General features: G+C 38.6%; 1 protein-coding gene across 2 annotated transcripts in view; it reads left to right on the top strand.

The window, feature by feature from the left end:
- Positions 1 to 16281, top strand: part of LOC124550987 (endoribonuclease Dicer-like) — a 315900-nt gene that overhangs the window by 36926 nt on the left and 262693 nt on the right. For both annotated transcript variants that reach the window (XM_047125814.1, XM_047125813.1), the window contains one exon: positions 5314 to 5514. In XM_047125814.1, the coding sequence (XP_046981770.1) occupies positions 5357 to 5514 (158 nt within the window). In that variant the 5' untranslated portion in view covers positions 5314 to 5356. The remainder of the gene's footprint in view (positions 1 to 5313; positions 5515 to 16281) is intronic.

Below are 16281 nucleotides of genomic sequence, written 5' to 3'. Positions count from 1 at the left end.
ATTGTGATATTTGATATTAATATGACAGAGATAATGACAAAAACGGTTAATCAGTCATTTTATATCATTGAACCAATGCGACTGAAAATCATCGGAAATCGAGGGAAAGCCCCGTGTGGTATTCCTTTTAAAGAAGTCGGATGATCTGGGGTAGTGTTCAGATAAGTCAAATTCTTCAAACTTCATCCATCAAGTCCCAGTTACTACTTTTGACAACAAACAAAATTCTTTTAACATTTGGGCAACAATTGGAAAAATAAATCTCAACGATGGTATTTAATTATTTGATAATAAGTTCATTTAAAACCATTATTCAGTGACATGAGTATCTGTATGACTAAATTTGATACTTCATCGAGATCCATCTGAAACAGCAGCTACTTTGTGATGTAAAATCCATATTGTGTTCGTTAGGAACATAATTACATATTTCTGCCTTCCATTTCAATCAGATGACAAAAATCTTGTTTAGCTTCCTTGTAGGGAGGAAAAAAAATGTATTTTGCGGTTCTACATTTATATCCTGTACTGGTTTATTAAAAATTTGACAATTACCGTTAAGCCAAAATAGAGCCTATGTAGTGACGTGGCTGCAAAAATAAAATATACTTTTTATGTGTAACATCTTCTGTTAGACTTTGAGAGGTGTTCAGTTCTCTTAAATTTGTGCGAATGATTTCAGAGTTCTGATATCTTCTTTCGTGATATATTTATTGGCTTGAGTGAAGGAGCCTACCAGACCACACATACTTAAATCGATTGCAGAAAATTGAATGTTTTACTATGCATTATATAGACTTTGCATTAATAAAATAACGAAATAGGAAATCAAAATAAGAAATCAGTGCACGTAAACCCAAGAACAATAGTAGTAAAGTCAAGGGATGGCAGTCCACTTTCCTCTGTTACGACTGGAGACCAAGTTTTTAATGCCTACATTTACTGCTTCATTTGAAGGAGGAGGGTAACGGTTCTGTCCCAGCCAATGGCCGATTTAGCCATATAGCCAAAGGAGGACTTGTGTCCTTCTTCCACAAATGAAGCACTGCGTGGGTGCTACATTTATGATCTTCAGCTGAAATTGTGGATACTGGACACAGGTTCCCGTATCTGCTAGGTACAGATACTGGAGTAACATTATCCTATAATGTGCATACAGTGAATCCCCTATTTTATGTTCTCGTACAGTCCAGACTTGAAAAACACAAAATTGAGGAAAATGCAGAATTGAGGAACATCTTAAAAACCTCCAAAACACGAGCAAAAACACATGTAATTCACATATATGACTCAAAATCACAGTCCTCTACAATACTTTGTATAAAATCTAAGTGAAGGAAATTAAATGTACTATACAATGTTTGTACAGTAATTTGTGGTAATGAATTTCATCAGTTCTTAAAATATCACAGATGTGTAACAGCAACTAAAACCTCATCAAAAAATTGAAATTGGTGTCTGGGTACAAGGTAATTTTCCACGTCTTCCGACATGTTAAGACTACAAATTATACATACAAGACATGTGTTTTTGAGAGATCACCCTTTGTGCTCACCCAGAGAAAATGAAAATTGATGAACATGTTGAATTCAGCCAAAAACATCACAGAAGCGAAGTGGTTAAACCGTAATCGTAAATGTGGGCATCTGCTTAATGACATACTTTGTCCCCATTTTTGTTTTTGTTTTTGTTTAATGCTTCCCTTATGAGCCGCGCTTCATAGGCTCACCACTGTTAAAGTGTTATTTTAGGCCTGAAAGGAGCAGAGATGCAAAAAAATGAGTGTACTTCCACAACTGATGGTACAAGCTTATTGGGAGTCAGCTCAGTGAATTTCTGTACACTGTGTAAAATGTAAATTTGAAAGAAAGAAGGCTCAGTTGTTATAGTTTTGCTTCATGCCGTCTACTGCTGCTGCTAATCTTTACGAACTACAGTTTGTGGTGAAAAGCAGATACACGTGTAGTGTACGTAGTTGTTGCAACTGTATCGTGTCAGATTTGAACGTGAAAGTCTTTTGGTGTGTTTGGTGCAAAGTATATACACGAGTACTGTATGTAGTTTTTGCAATTGTATCACGTCAGATTTGAAGTTGAAAAACTTTAAAATGTGCTATCGCAAAACCCTAGTACCACTTTCGTGTGACATCTCTGTCGTAGCATGTCGTCTGCACTAAAAGTATATTTTCAGCACTACAGAAAATGCATTCACCCCTGCCTGCACTCCCATCGCTGAACGGCCGCTCCCCCTCTCTGCACGTCCAGTAGGTGAGATCATTTTACGTGTGTCGGTGTGGTGTGGTAGCTGTGCTGGCTGTTGTCAACCAGTAAGAGTTCACTGGCCAGACATGGGTGACATTTCCTCAATTATGACTGACTCTGTGTGTTTGAATTTAAAAGGTTGATGATTTATATTGTTGCTGAATACAGTACTTTGGAAATATGTGCAAAAATATGAGACTGAGCTATAAGTGGCTCAAGAAAAGGTGATGGCTGGGCCCCTTCATCAGGTATCGGCTCGGTCCAGAACTCTTTGAATTTACTGTCTTGTTTTTCCATTACCGCTGCAACCTAGCAGTAGTTGTATCATAATTGTGTGGTGAAGCCAAATGTCGCAAGTTGAGTTGGCAACGCCAGCTGTAGATTATGTCAGCATTTCCTCTCTCACATCTCCCCTGTCCACAACGGCCTAAAATATGCCCTGAATTCCACCACCGTGGTGCGGAACATCAGTCTTTTGAGCCACTTAAAACTCCTTCAGTCACATCAAATATCAGTAGGAAGAGAACAGGATGAAGTCAAGCGAGAAGTCAAGTGAGAGCTTACAATCGAGCTAAATGTTACTAGGAAGAAATGTAAAACCGGAGGTGGTTTTAGCATTTATCTTATAGGTTTTTCACACGGGCTAAGAATTTATGGTGTATAATCACGAAAAACGAAAAATTGGTGAATGTAAAATCAAAGTTTCGCTGTATAAGTGTAGCTATTCCTTCGTACTAGTTATCGCTAATTTACATTGTATCTGTGTTGAAATTTGAGATATTTTGAGTAGAAAGCAAAAACTAAATAATAGGATAATTAAAGATTGGCAAATGGTAGTGGAAGTTTAACTGTGAAAGTTCAATGTATAACTGAAGTGGACAGTGGTGCAGGATGTTAATGGGAGGTTGCAAAAATCAATTGAATTTTGGGGCCTGTTCTTCAGTGTAAGTGAAAATGAAATACTCTAAAGGGAGAAATCTGGTATAGCAAAGTACAAAATTTTCATACTTGGGTCATGAGGTGCAAGAGCCATTGAAATCAGTTAGATGGGGTGGACTAAATTCAAGTTCCCACATAGAGCAGGAAAACACACAAGGCAAAGCTTCTAAAGAATCATGTAACAGAGTAGATTAACACACACACACACACACACACACACACACACACACACACACACACACACACACACACACACCAATTTTGTCAACTTTTGTATTCTTTGGATTTTGGCTAAGTGATTAATGATTTTTGAGGCCGAATACATCACTCCTTTCTGTGCCATGCTACTTTTGAGTGAGGGGTGACTTTAAATCAGTTCTCATTCCGGTGTTATGTTTATGAATATTACTGTTGCTTTCAAACTGTGGTGGACAGCAACAAGCTGCACAAGGGAGTAAGTGTACATGGAGCTGTTGTCAGTATGCCAAACTGTGTCATCCTTTTTACATATTTGTGTGGTGGACACATTCTTTTTCAGTGCAAAATTGCAAAATTTAATAAAATAAGACATTAGTGAATGTATGCGGCAAAAAAAGTCAACTTTTTAATCCCCAGTGTCTGCTATTTATTATCTTTAATGCAAAAGCTGCAGATCTTAGGTGCTGATGACTGTCTAAAATTTGTGACTACCAAATTAAGTGGTTATTGATACAAGTACTTCAGGATTTAAAGTATTCTACTCTATTTATTGAATTTACTCTCTTCTTTATCTCTAAAGGTGTAGTCAATCCCATGTGGTACAAATATGTATGTATTGTATTTTCCCGATGTCTAGTGTTCGCCAGTTTGCAGAGAGCCAGTTCACAATTTTCTAGAAAACTTTATCAAAAATTTCAAAATGTTCAGATGTGTGTGAAATCTTATGGGACTTAACTGCTAAGGTCATCAGTCCCTAAGCTTACACACTACGTAACCTAAATCGTGCTAAGGACAAACACACACACCCATGCCCGAGGGAGGACTCGAACCTCCACTGGGACCGACAGCACAAAATTTTCAAGTTATTGAAGTTTCTTCTTTGGGCTTCATTACTATAATAGTCCCATCATCAAAGAAAGCTGTTTCATTGGCTTCTCAGATTTATTTGTAACAGAAACAAGAATGGATTCAGTGGTTTATCCATGTGGTATGAGTGTAGTGAAGATTTCTACATCATGAATATTCATTCTCATTTCACACAATCCTTGGAATTCTGAATGTGATACACTGCATTCTGGTAGTCACATAAGATGAAGCCCAGTTACTTGCAAGACCTCTGATACTGTAACATTTGAGAATCACTATGAAGTGCACAATCAAATGCTAACAAATGTAGAAAATTTTTAGAGGCTGCTCATGCAATTTTAAATAAAGACAATAAGTCATCAGACTGAATTATTAGATGCTTGTAGCAGTGTAGGTGACATGAGAAGAGGTTATTAAAATTGAGTAGAAATATTTTTGTTAATATTTGCTCGAACGCAAGTCAGAAGCTGTGATGCGAAGACAACCAGATGTTTTTTGTTGATATTCACCAATGTTTGACAGGTGAGGGAATGCCCGTTCACCTACTTATCACTTATCTAGTGGTCACTTGTCTTGTAGATCAGGCACTGTGTTCATTGCTGTTTATATGCTTTTGTTAGCTCCATTGTTTACCAAGCTTCAATTATGCATAAATTATGGAAGTGACAGGTTTCATCTATCGTGGGGTTACCTTTTCTGAAATGACAAAGATTGTACACTTTTGATCAGTTTACTTCAGTGACTTCATTGCACTGCTCAGAAATGTAGAGCTTTTTAGAGCAGTAAATGAAACAAACCACTAAAATGACGCACAGTAATCCATTAAATATGTAAGGAAGTACATTTGATGACTATAAAATTAAGAAATAAATTAAAATCTCACCAACAAATTTCTTTAACAACCATAGATCAAAAATTCACCATTGTGAACCCTTATTTGACTTCCTGTCCCAGGGCATTTTGTTATCTGTGCATATTATGATCTATTGTATTAATTTATATAACCAAATCCTATTACAATACCTAAAGTGGTGTGTTTTACTTACAGTGCACAAGGAGAACAGTATTGGCAAGTTAACAAGAGAGCCAAGATGAGTGAAGAAGGTCAATGGTTCAACCCAAGGAAATATCAAGAGTCACTTCTCGAATTATGTATAAAGCAGAACACCATCCTGTACCTGCCAACCGGTGCAGGGAAAACCTTCATCGCAGTTATGCTTATAAGGAAGCTGATGGACCAATGTGCCAGGTAAGTGTGCTCTGTCTTTTTTTTTCTTCATACCTGACTGGTTTGCTGCAGCCTGACAGAACTACCTCTCCTGTCCATTTCAGGATAGCACTTAACACCCAATATCCCTAACAATTTGTTGGATATGTTCCAGTCTTTGTCTTCACATACAGCTTTTACCTTCTGCAACAACCTACATCTACATTTGTGTGAGTACTCTGCAATTCACAGTTATGTGTCTGATAGAGGGTTCATCGAACCAGTTTCACACTATTTCTGTGCTGTTGCACAGTGAGGGTACTGATTGTGTCTTGCTGGTGGTGTACTTTACAAATGACCAGAATCTCTTTGGCTTTGCTGCCATATTTCGAGAAAGTGTTTCATTGTGGGTACTATTAAATGAGTCTCTCATTGAAATGCTTCTGCAAACCTTCACCAGTATTGGAGATTTTGTGTCCTTTTAAATGTGGCATGGTTTTCTTGTTGCTTCTGCAACTGTGTTGTGACCTGTTTTTGTACCATGGTGGTCAGTTTTGTCTCTTATTAATTTATTTGGTGTAAATATCTCAATTTCATCTATGCTTATGCAAGTAGTTCAGAAAGGATGGAGACTCTCTCTTAGGAAGGCTTCAAGAGAATTTTTATCTGCCTTTTTAAATAGATATATTCTGAATTTATTTTTGGTGGGTTTGGATATTAGGGTTTCAGTCTCGCTGCAGTGACCCTGTGGTCACTAATCTGTATATCAGTCATGTTGCTCCTATTTACTTAGGATTATTTGTTGCTTAGATGTCAAGTATTTCTTTGCAGCCATCATATAAACTAATTGCTCAAAGTAATTCGTGTAGTGAAAGCATTCAGAAAATTTTCAGACGATGTTTTACATACCGTTGGCTTTGAACATGTATTTTTCTCGACATGTCAAGGGCAACCATTGATACTCTATAAAAAGTAACTATACTATACGGTGTAATAGCAGAAAAAGTATTAAAGCTGAGAAATTAATCTTTCTTTGGAAAACTACTGTTCAAAAATTTAGTTTTTTTAATTTGTGGCTGATAACTTTGAACTGTTAAAAATATATTAAAGAATACATTCAGCTAAGTGATAACGATGTTAATTGGTAACCCAGAGTGTGTTGAACTAAATGTATTTTATCTGAAAGGCTTAGGGCAATCCACTACTGAATAATTGTAAAAAATGTAGATGATTGCAAATACGAAAAATTGCATGCGACCTGGAACAAATATGGCCACCATTTCAAAATAATAAACAATAATTTTTTTTAAAAAATCCACCCAGCAAATATAATTTTTTTCTGAGATGGTCAAGCAACCCACCAATTATTTTTTTCTTGGACCACTTGGTATGGATTGACCCATAGAGGGGTATTATTCCACGTTCCCCAATTTATAGTTTTTACCACTTTTTGCAATTAATTTTGAAATGCAGTAAGTTGCAATTAATCCACCGTCATTTGCTGCTGGTTTCTTAAATGACAGTTGTTGAACAATTATGAATAATTATTTTATATTTCCTAAAAATATTGAGTGAGCATGCACTTATCATTTTGATGTTTTGTTGAAAGATGTTCAAGCAATTGACGTGGTTTTATTGCCTCATTGGATAATTTTCTGTGACACAATTTATAACAGATTCTATAAAACCCATCTTCAGATTCTCAGTCAAATAGAATGTTGGCAAGTACTTTTCTCCTCTCTCTCTCTCTCTCTCTCTCTCTCTCTCTCTCTCTCTCCCTCTCCTCTCCCTCCCTCCCAGCCCTCTCTTTTTTGGGAGGGAGGGGGGGGGGGGTGGCATGTGTTCCTCTCTCAAATCTGCATACTGACCATTTTGACAGCAAATAAAAGAGCCTGTGCTGTGTGTCATCATCTGCATATGTCTCTCTCGCATCATAGATCAGGTTTGGGGTGAGGGTGGTGCCAGGTATCATACCTGCTTGTTTGTTACAGCTGGCCGATATTGTGGGAGGTGGGGGAGCTATTCTGGGAAGAGGCTGTTCCATTTTCGGTCACACTTAGCCCCATGTAGTTTCATGTACATAAAGTGAACTAAATTTATGTGCAGGCACTACAAATAGTGTATTTTTAGAAATTTAAATTGTGACAAGTAATTTAATGAAAACATTTTTAAAACCCCTTACCACCTACTGCCCATCACGAAAGCTGGAATGCCTACTAGTGGGCACTAGGGACCCGGTATGTTACCACTTGAGGAGATTCATCAATTATTATTCAAAATAATCCCAATTTGATATTATACCCTAAGCCAGCTTTTTGCTTTTTTTCCCTCCCAATCCCCAGAACTCAATCTTTGGGATAACTTGTAACTCTTTCAGAAATGTGTTGTTAATTCCATCTATGATTTTGATACAACTGCTCTTTAACATTCTTTATTTTGGGGATAGGAACATATCAAAAGGGGGCAATGTCAGCAAATTTGGAGGCTGGGGAATCACTACAGTGCTGTTTTTTTACAAAAAATTCATGAACGAGCATCAAAGTATCAGTAGCTGCAATATTATCGTGCAAACCCTTTAACGGTTCCACCACAAATCTGGATTTTTTGTATTTCATCTTTCTGGATTGCATCATGCAAATGGTGTTAAATCTGTAAGTAATAGCACTTACTGATCATTTGACCTTGGGATAAGAACTCGTTCTGCACTAAGCTGTTAAAATCACTGTAATTATCCTCCCAAACTTGTAAAAAAAAAAAAAAAAAAAAAAATCTTCCATGCCTTATCTTTCCAGTCACCCAAAGTCTCACTGTCCAGCCACAGAGGAGCATTCCCCTCATAACTCAGTACCACCCAGGATTGGAGCAACTGGATTACATTCTCTGCCAGGGTTTTGACTACCCCGCGTTGTGCCCTGGAATGAAAAATGTCCTGCCACTATCCTTTCCACCCCTCCCAAAGTGGTATTCCACTGTCCACCGAACCTACACAACATACTCATCCATCCCTACACAACCCCCTGCTCCCAATCCCGTACTTCATGGCTCATACCCATGTAATAAACCTAAATGCAAGACCTGTCCCATACATCCTCCCACTACCACCACCACCACCTACTCCATTGTGGTCACAAACATCACCTAGCCCCTCAAAGTCAGGGCTACCTGTGAAACCATCATGTGATCTACAAGCTAACCTGCAACTACTGTGCTGCATTCTATGTGGGTGTGAGAACCAACAAGCTTTCTGTTCGCATGAATGGCCACCGACAAACTGTAGCCAAGAAACAACTGGACCAACCTGTTGCTGAGCACACTGCCCAACACGACATCCTTAATTTGAATGACTGCTTCACAGCCTGTACCGTATGGATCCTTCCCACCAACACCAGCTTTTCTGAATTACACAGGTGGGAACTGTCCCTGCAATATATATTACGTTAATGTCTCAATGTTCGTTAGTCATTGTCCTCATCCATCCAGCCCCTTCCCTATTCCCATTCCAGCACTACGCAGCCCTCTTTCACCCATTGCACCCAGTCTTTTTACTTCTCTCCTTTTCCGCTACCCCCGCCACCTACCTCTCCCCTGCCCTCTGTCTAACCTCCTGACTGCACTTACCGTATTTACTCGAATCTAAGCCGCACTTTTTTTCCGGTTCTTGTAATCCAAAAAACCACCTGCGGCTTAGAATCGAGTGCAAAGCAAGCGGAAGTTCTGAAAAATGTTGGTAGGTGCCACCACAAGTAACTTCAGCCGTCGAATATATGTAGCGCTACACAGGCATGCTTTGTAGGCACAAAGATAAATACTGGCGCCAAAACCTCTGTGTCAGTAAATAAATTTAAAAAAAAATATAGGTGGAAGACGAGCTTTTTTTTTTTCTCCGCCCCGAATTTTGACCACTGCATTTTCATACATTATCCAACGAAGTAAATACAAATTCCGTATTGTTCATCTTCCAATGTAGCAGAATTTCAGTGTACTACGAAAATCCGACTGGCAAGACTGTTAGAGATGTTTGTCAATATGGCCAACTCTACGGTCTGAATTTTTTCCTACCTGTGAGAAGAGATGGTTGCTAATAGGAACATGATGAAATGTGAATCGCATGCAGCATTCTCTTCACCATAAGAATAATATGAATATAAACATTTTGCCATGTATTCTTTCGTGTTCGCTGCTATCTCATTAAATCCTGTCTGCCTAATAAACTACGAAACTAGAGTGAGACAACAGCAAACGCGGAAGAATAAACGTATTGTGTCATGTTTATATTCGTATTATTCTTATGCCTAATAGTGATACAGTCAGAAATGAAGCATGGCAACAGACTAGATTTTTAAATCTAAGATGACTAATTTCTGTGCAGAATTTGATGTACTAAAGAAGCGGCCGCAAAGATTTTCAAACGGAGAAAAATTTTCGCCTAACTCTCGTTCAGAACATGTTCTATCATACGCAGTCTATTATTTGGTTCTTGTTGATCATTATCAAAGAAAACAGCAGTGTAAGTAAGCACAAATAGCAGTCTCCTGCCATTGTTTTGCCAATGAGACGATTCCTCCTCCTTTTTTTAAAAAAAAATTGTAGGCGGCGGTAGCGTGCACTTAAGCCAGCCATGCCGCGAGCAGTGACAGGCTGTAAACACGCACTATCAGAATGCGACAAACAATGCATGACACAGTACAGTAATGCATTTTAGCTTAGAGTGACGTAAACACCTATAACAAAGAAAACGGCACGTATCAGATCAAAGCAAAATATGCAAATGATTCAAACCAGACGAAGCACGTGAAAAAGGAAGGGTACCCGTATAAATACGGACGGAGCGCCTGACGCATAGCAATGGCCACCTGGTAAAGCTCAACTGCTAAGCTTACAACTCGAACCAAACTACTGTAGCTGTATCGTCTTTCATTCGGCCTAAATTGTGTCTCATATTACAATGGACCAACTTCGTTTCGATTTGGAGGTGCGGCCTAAAACTTCTCTCTCCCCTTGAATTTCGAGTCTCAAATTTCAGGTGCGGCTTAGATTCTGGAAATTTTTTTTTCCTTTATTTCGAGTCTTATTTTTCAGGTGCGGCTTAGATTCGAGTAAATACGCTAGCTCCCCTACCCTCTCTCTAGCTCATCCCTGCATGCTCCTCAGCAGTACTTCACCACCCCTTTCCCTACCCTGCTATCCGTGCGTGACTTGTGTTTGCGGGAGTGTGCGTGTGTGTGTCTGTCGTCTATTTTTGACAAAGGCCTTGTTGGCCGAAAGCTTATTTTGTGATAGTCTTTTTGTTGACACCTTATTTGCACATTCATTTTTCATCATCTCTTAAGACACATTTCAGTTGTCCTACATTATTATTGAACTCATAGAATGACCCCTTAGTGATGTCATGTGTTTTGTATTGAAAACATCCGAGAATATTTCATGGTGTTTGTCAGTTGATATGCCAACATCATCATCAGCAACTTCTTTGATTATGATTTGACAATTGTTCATTTCTTTCACTTTTACCACAATCAGTTGATAACGAGCTGAGGGATCCACAGAATTCATTATCTTTATCACCTTCACATCCTTCTTTGAATGCTTACACCACAAAATAAATCCTCATTTTACTCAAAAAAGACACAACATTTAACTAGAACTTTGCCACACTTTGTAATTTTTATAGCAAAATTTAATACAAAATCTCCAGTCCATCTTTATACAAAACAAATAATGACCAGTGCGAACAAAACACATGTATCTTCTTTGACAGCTGACAACAGACTATTTATCCAACATTGTATAGAAGTTTTTCAGTCATGTTTACCTTCACATCATCAGCAACAAAACTCCATAAATCAGGCTAATACAACACACAGGAACTATGATATTCCTATTACTTTTTGAACGCACCTTACTGCCAGACAAGAATTCCCCACACTGTTGAGGAAGTTTAGGGAAAGAGCATTTGTGAGAACTGGCAGAACGATTCTACTACGTCTGCATAACACACTGAAAACCACCGTGAAGTGCATATCAGAGTGTACATTTCATTTTACCAATTATTAGGGCTTTTACCCATCCCATTCACTTGTGGAATGCAGGAATAATGATTGCTGTAACACTTCTGTGTATGCTGAAATTAGTCTGATCTTGTCTTCGTGATCCCCGTGGGAGTGACACGTAAGGGATTGTAATACATTCCAAGTTTCATCATTTAAAATTTGTTCTAGAAACTTACTGAGTATGTTTTCTGTCATAGTTTGCATCTAGCTTCAGGCATGATACATTTTGGTTCTATAAGCATCTTCATGTGACAATTTGTGTTGCCGTTCTTGGTATCTGTTCAGTATCACCTGTTAGTCCTGTTTGGTACACTTCCCGCACACTTTTGAGCCGTATAATAGGGAGTGTGGCTCAAGTGTTTTGTATGCAGTCTCCTTTGTAGACAGCCTGCATTTCCCCCCTATTCTACCAATGAAATGAACCGCAGTCTGCCACTTGCTTTACCGACAACTGACAGTATTTGATCATTCTATTTCATGTATTTATGAATTGTTACACCCAGGTATTATTACAAGTTGGCTGATTCTGGGACTTATTGATGTTGTGATTGTAAGATACTATATTGTTGTAGGTTTTTAAAGTGCAAATTTTTACATTTTTTAACATTTAAAGTGAATTGCCAATCTTTGCACACCATTGAAATCATATCAAGATCTGACTGAATGTTTGTGCAGTTTTTGTCTGACAGTTCTTCATTATATAAAACTGCATCATCTGTTAACAGCCTGGATAATTATTAATATTGTCTGTAACATCATTAATACACAACCTGAACAGCAACATATCTCTGCGGCACACATGAAGTTACTACATTTGTCAATGAGTCTCCAACCAAGATAACATCCTGTGTTCTCACCACCAAGAAATCTTCAATCCAGCCACAAATGTTTTTTCTTTTGATAAAAATGTCTTTGTGTTAGGGTAAAATGCCTTTTAGAAGTCAAGGAACACTGCATGTATCTGAATATCTCAGTCCATGCCTTTCCGGATTCGTGTGAGAAAAGTGCAAGTTCAGTTTCACGTGATTGATGTTTTCGAGACACATGATGGTTGCATTGGAAATACATTATTACATTTGAGCTTAGAATACATTCTAAGATTCTACGATAAATGGATGTCAGGGATATTTAATGATAATTTTTTGGATCATATTTGCTGCCCTTTTTGTAGATAGGTATGACCTGTCCTTTCTTACATTCTCTGGTCAGTTTCTTTTTTCTACTTTTTTTTCACAAGGAATCTTCAACATGATATGGTTAAAAATATGGTATAGGATCTGATATGGATTCCATTAGGCCTTGAAGCTTTGCTCAGTTTCTCTACGTCACTGAGACTAATGTCTATTTCACTCTTCTTTACAGTGGTACCAGAATTCAATGGGGAGTTACCCCTGAGTTTTCCTGTGTAAAGGAACATTTGAAAAAGAAGTTAAGCATTTCTGCTCTTGCTTTGCGACCCTCAGTTTCAGTTTCTGTCTCATTCGCTAGAGACTGGACGCTTAACTTTGCTGCAACCAACAGCCTTCACATATGACCAGAATTTCTTCCAGTTTTGTGACAAGACCTTTCGGTAACAATCTGCTACGGTAGTCATTTGAAGACTTCATGCATTGCCCCTTTGACGGCCAAAAATGATTCATTCAATATCTCTCTATCTATAGCTCTTTTCTTTGTTTCACACCTATTATGCAGTCATCTCTGTTTCTTAAGAAGTTTCTTTAGAGTGTCTGTATACCATGAATGGTCTCTCTCATCATGAACTGTTCTACTAGGTACATATCTAACCAGAGCATGGTCAATCAATCTTTGAAAATCGAGCAATAGTTTCTGTACATGCTTCCATCCTGAACTAAAAGTTTCAGGTTCCTCTCTGAGATGTGACACTTTATGATCCTTTATCTAGTTTGCTGAATATATGAATCTTTCTAATTATTTTGGTTGTAAAAACACTCCTGCAAAACTTGCAGAACTAGCGCTCCTGTAAGGAAGGATTTTCCGGAGACATGGCTTTGCCATGGAAAATGTCCCGAGTTCGAGTCTTGGTCCGGCACACAGGTTTAATCTGCCAGGAAGATTCATATTTCATTTTGGTTGTACCCTGGTAATCATTGTTGCTAAAACCTTCCTTATGGTCACTGACACCAGTTTTAACGTAGAAATCCTCAAAGAAGTCAGGTATATTTTTTTTAGTTTAGATATAACCTATTTTCATAATGAGTGGGGTTCCAAACCATCTGTTCTAGATAGTTTTCAGAGAAGTCATTTAGTAAAGTCTCACAGGATATCTTGTCCCACCTACACCAAAAAAACTGTAACTATCCCAATTGATTCTGGATGATTAAAACCTTCTTCATTGATTACAGTATGATTAGGGAACCTGCATAGTATCCAACTGTTTTCTCCAAAGTTGGAATGGTGGTAAATAGAAGATCCAGTATAATTTTGTGCAAACAGTCTCATATGCAGCTTCAGTTTCTATCTCAGTGTATTTGAGTCTCCTGTCTTCTGTGACAAATACACCACTTTCATTTCCCATTAGGCTAGCCTTTCGATATACGCTCATTTCTGGCAGTTTTGGGGTTTAACCAACTTTCCTAGTATTATGTGATTTTTAGGACTGCTTCAAACTCTGGCACTTTGTTGTGAATACAGGGTGTTTCAATAAGAATATGTGTGTTTCGAATGCATATATTTATTGAACTTTAAGACATATGAATATCAAACCTTACACCCAAATATGCTTGTGTCTGTATATGTGTGGATGGATATGTGTGTGTGTGCGAGTGTATACCCGTCCTTTTTTCCCCCGAAGGTAAGTCTTTCCGCTCCCAGGATTGGAATGACTCCTTGCCCTCTCCCTTAAAACCCACATCCTTTCGTCTTTCCCTCTCCTTCCCTCTTTCCTGATGAGGCAACAGTTTGTTGCGAAAGCTTGAATTTTGTGTGTATGTTTGTGTTTGTTTGTGTGTCTGTCGACCTGCCAGCACTTTCATTTGGTAAGTCACATCATCTTTGTTTTTAGATATAATAAACCTTACACCCATATTTACGAACCTCTCAAGTTCAGTTTACAGATGTTCAATATGTCTTCTGTCAGTGGCACGAACATTATGACATCAATACTCAAATTCCTCCCATACTCAGGCAAACATGTCCTTTGTCACTGATGTTATAGCAGTACGGATCCGGTTCTTAAACTCTTCCAGGTTCTGTGGGGTGGTGGTACATTAACATTCTTTAATGAAACCCTACAGGAAGAAGTCGGAGGGTGTGAAATCCGGTGACCGTGGAGCCCATCTGAGACATGCTAAGTCATCAGTTCCTTGATGACCAATCGAACAGTTCGGTAGAGTTTCATTCAGATATTCATGCACTTGGTGACTCTAGTGAGGGGGTGTCCCGTGTTGTTGAAAAATGAAGTTGTGTTTGTGCAGCCTCGGAAACAACCAGTTTTGTGACATAGCGAGGTACTGCTGACCGTTAACCGTGTTTCCATCAAAGAAGAATGGGCCGTAAACATATGATGTGGATATTGCACAAAACGCATTGACTTTTGGTGAATCTCGTACATGTTCAGTGATTGCATATGGGTTCTGTAGGCCCCAAATTCGAACAATTGTGTTTGTTTACCTGACCACTGACATGGAAAGTCACTTCTTCACTGAACACGATGCATTGTGCGAAAGTGTTGTCATTGTCAATAGCATCAAGAATCTCTTTCCGAAATGCCACACCTTTGTGTTTGTCATCAGGATGCAGAGCTTGTAACAGCTGTAACTTGTACGGCTGTGTAACCAACTGGCGTCTCAAAACATGCCAAATTGTTGTTCTAGGCAGTTGTAACTTCCGACTGGCATTACAAATTGATTTTGAAGGACTGTGTTGGAAAGCAGTTTGAATTTGTGCAACATTTTCTACAGGAACACTAGGGCAGCCAGGACTCTTTCCTTTACGTACACATCCTGTATATACAGACTGTTGATACCATCTGCACATGTTCCATCCATTCGGAGGATCAATTTAGTACCTCAACCTGAAACGTCTTTGCACTGTAATCACAGAATTGCACTTCGCTAACCCGAGAACACAAAATGTTTTCTGCTGTGGAGTAGCCATTTTAAACATATGATGGTTACCAAGCAAAACAGAAGACAACTGACATCTAGTGGCTCTTAATATAAACTAGACTATGTATTTGTTTCTCCAGTAGCCGAGCCGAGGTGCAGCGATCGATAGTTTGGACAGAATAATACTTTGTAATAAGTATATTCTTTTTGAAACACCCTGTACTTCAGCAATTATCCACTAGGACTCGCGTGTGAGGGGCATTTCTTAGGATGTTACAGTGTTACTTCTGCGTCTCCTACAGCTATCGTTATCTGGACCAGATACTGTGTCATTTAATCTGATACGCCCTTGTATGCACTGCACACACAGTCAGCTACCTAAGAAGCGGCCTCTGATATTTAGTGCACACTTGGCCCATTTAAGGGGACCCTACAGTTCCCAATTCTATGATACAAGTCTAGGAAGTCACAATCTAGCTTGTCACAAAGACTCTGCAGTCTCTAGTTTACACCTTCAACTCAACTTAGAACCAGGGAGCCAAGGGTAGTTTGGGGACGGCACTGCAAATTGTGAATTTTGTTGGAACTAAATAAGCAAGGCTGATATTCTCAAACTCTTCTGCCAGTTGCTGGATGGATCCAAGTATGACCTTGGAGCCCAGATGACAGACATCATTTGTTACAACATGTGC

This window comes from Schistocerca americana, chromosome 9 (assembly GCF_021461395.2).
Source record: "Schistocerca americana isolate TAMUIC-IGC-003095 chromosome 9, iqSchAmer2.1, whole genome shotgun sequence".
Lineage (NCBI taxonomy): Eukaryota > Metazoa > Arthropoda > Insecta > Orthoptera > Acrididae > Schistocerca > Schistocerca americana.
This window is presented reverse-complemented; position numbering and strand designations above follow the sequence as displayed.